Below are 3,227 nucleotides of genomic sequence, written 5' to 3'. Positions count from 1 at the left end.
TATATATATATGTATGTATGTATGTATGTATGTATATGCATATATATATATATTTTCTTATATATGTATGTGTATATATATATACATATCGCAAACTGTCGGCCGTTCCTGGTCGGTGTGCCGCTTATACAGTCTCATGTAATGTATGAGAGACGACAGGTCTCCGACCACATATTACGGTAAATAAACTATTTTATCCCATGACCCTCTGAATTGAGTGGTCGTGAATAATTTGTATCTTCGTGGAGGTAGCCTTTAATTTTTAGGGACTATATCCAGAGGGCGATGGAAAGCATTTGAATTGCCGCACTGTCGCGGGTTGGTTAAGTGTCTACCGCCCTACACTCTGATATCGTAGTCGTCAGAGGTAGTACGAAAATGTGTGAGCATCGAAAAGATTTCTTAAAAATATGCGGTACTGCCCGATCCCATGTCTCGGAGCCATTGTATAATTAGTCGAATTTTTCTGAAAATAGAAGAGTCATTCTAAAAATAGGTGGTATCTCCCGATCCCATGTCTCGAGTTTCTTCTCCTCTCTATCCGAGAGTAATGGGTCCCTCCGTAACGCTTACACGACTCCTCTTTACACTTTCAGGAGCTCCCCGTTTAATAGCTACGCCGACAAACTGAGAGGCTACGAACCGGTATGTACTATCCTAGTAATCAGAAATGTCGTCATTCACAACCCTGTATGAGTGGGGAGTGGATAAAGTACAACTCCTAGGATATATATATATATATGTGTGTGTGTGTGTGTGTGTGTGTGTGTATAGTATATATATATATATATATATATATATATATATATNTATATATATATATATATATATATATATATATATATATATATATATATCATAAACATTGATGCTCTTATTATGTATGTTGGCCCAGTATATCATTGTACTGGGCTTACACATGGCCATGTACATATGGACGTACGGTCCGCTTGTGTTTAACATGTATAAATACATTAAAGATTTATGTCTCAACTTTAGCTGGTAATTTCCCGCTTGTTCCTCATCTATTATATCTATTGTGATGTTATTGCGCTCTCGATTGTAGTTCAAATTCGCTAACATACAACTACGATCTCCTTTATTCTCCGAAAGGTATTGGCATACACGATGGGGATAATCACAATCAATCATGCACAACTATTTACAAGGCTGTTAATGTGTCCCTCTTTGTGACTTGCTTAAGATGATTAGATATCACCTGTACATTTCGACTGCGTAGAAACTAAGCTCATTATAATGAACCATTATTACTTTCTACTAGGAATCTCATTATACTTCACCTTATACTTCACTTGCTCTATAGGATACGAGATATAACACTGAAATGCTGACCTCAAAATGAACTTTAATCTTTTTATGAAGAAAAAAATACACCACTTATAGCCCAGGCCAAGTACCAAAATATTTTTTCTGAACTAGCCCGAGTCATGGTGCCAGCTGTGCCGTATGTCCTGTTTCTTCTTTTATATTGAGTGACAATGTGTGCATACGGTTGGATTTTTTCTATGTTCCAGATATGACCGTGCGCAAGTGAATAAATCAGGTATCTAAGTTAATTCTATACCTATTACGCACCGTCCGTGAGTTTCGTATTAGCCTCATTTAACTTGTGTGGAGATCGGTATACTGTTTATAGCCTACTGCTATTATATATATACATACATATATATATAGTGATCGATTTATGATATCTAAATATTTATATCCCATCGTCAAAATGAGATGGTGAAGCTTTCATTGTTTTTGCAATTTCCAGAGAAGTTATTTTCAAATTGTCCAAAGTAAAAGTTAAACGCAAACATAGCCAAAGATTAAATACGTTGCTGGATATTTAGTTGGATATATGTACCCTGTGGTATAGGAATGAGTATCTACGCGTCAGTACTGATCTAATGCGTCTGTGCGAATATATATGCGGCAGTGCCACAGGAGGTCCACAGAATTTACGCACAGAGGGTATGTGTCCTATGATAAATGAGACACACGACGCGGAATTTGCTGTTATGCGGCGCCTGACTATAGATAACCACAGAATTTCTTCATAGGATTGTGTTGGTCACGATATTTTGTTACTTACGCAGAATCCTCTATTATATCTGTTCTTGCGCGGTAGAACAATATTATTCCTAATGATTGACATCATTTCCCGCACTGATTGCACACGCCCACGCATGTTAGAACTAAGTCAGGCCAGAACAAAGATATTGCAACTGCTCAAAGAACACGACACCGAGTATGCCGATGACATGCTACTGCTGCACCCCGCCAAGGAAGGTGTGTGCGCACACAAGTGTTTAGTGATATTTTTATATAAAACTACAATAAGGTGGGTCACTATTCATCACTTCAAACATGATAGTCCGAATTCACGTTGGGTTTCAGGGTTTTAGTTTTAGGGTTTACTGGGCACAGCACGTAGAAGCACATTCTGTGGGTCCGGTACACGACCTCAGTAGAACCTAAATTTGTATGTGAGAAACAACCTGTAAACTTATCGCAAGTAATAGTGGCATCCTGACAGCAAACAGCGTTCGCACAGCTAGTGGCAAGACCCTGACCCAGGTCGCACGTAGAGCCATCCTGCTCCGGATCTCCTTCATACCCTTCAAATAGAACACAATATCCTTCAGTTCTGCACGTCAGTTCGGGTGGGGTAGGCATACACGCCATCACTGAGGTCTGGATTGTAAAGTCTGATCCTGTGTTAATAGGGGTCACTACATCGAGTGCCAAATTGCAGCGATTGATACTTGCTTGTCCCGGTGCTGAGATTTGTATGGGTGCCGCTGGCAAGCCTCCGAACTCAAAGTTGGTGAACCGAGCATCAACTGGAGGCCCAACCATGTTGCCACAAGTCGGGGTGGCTGTCTCTGAGACATACTTCTCGATGAAGCCACTCATTTCCCAATCGTCGAGACAATGCCTGTGACACCGTCTGTCACCGTACCCTGCCAGACACTCGTGGTGGCCGTGGATTCAGCTGCGACCTTCTCATGAAGAAAAGTATATTCCCGACCTTGTACATTTGGCAGTGGAATCAAGCAAGAGACGCCAAATCTTCCATCCGAATCCTCTTTACATTTCAAGTTGGGATCGTCGGGCACCGGCCGCACCACGAACACATTAGCTTGATCGGTGAAAACAGAGAAAAGGAAAGAGGGAACACCTGGTGTTGGAACAGCTGCTGCTCCGTCATAGCCTGGTTG

General features: G+C 40.8%; 1 protein-coding gene across 1 annotated transcript; it reads right to left on the bottom strand.

Annotated features, from left to right (window-relative positions):
* Nucleotides 1-2,510: 2,510 nt before the first annotated feature.
* SARC_11748 (hypothetical protein) lies at nt 2,511-3,025 on the bottom strand (the record flags this gene model as incomplete). Its single annotated transcript, XM_014294161.1, has 1 exon — nt 2,511-3,025. A coding segment is annotated over exon 1 (412 nt), but the record flags the coding sequence as incomplete, so codon positions are not given.
* Nucleotides 3,026-3,227: the final 202 nt, after the last annotated feature.

The sequence above is a fragment of the Sphaeroforma arctica genome (assembly GCF_001186125.1).
Source record: "Sphaeroforma arctica JP610 unplaced genomic scaffold supercont1.1856, whole genome shotgun sequence".
Classification (NCBI taxonomy): Eukaryota; class Ichthyosporea; order Ichthyophonida; genus Sphaeroforma; species Sphaeroforma arctica.
The sequence above is the reverse complement of the archived record's forward strand: the minus strand, read 5'-3'. Positions and strand labels throughout refer to the sequence as shown.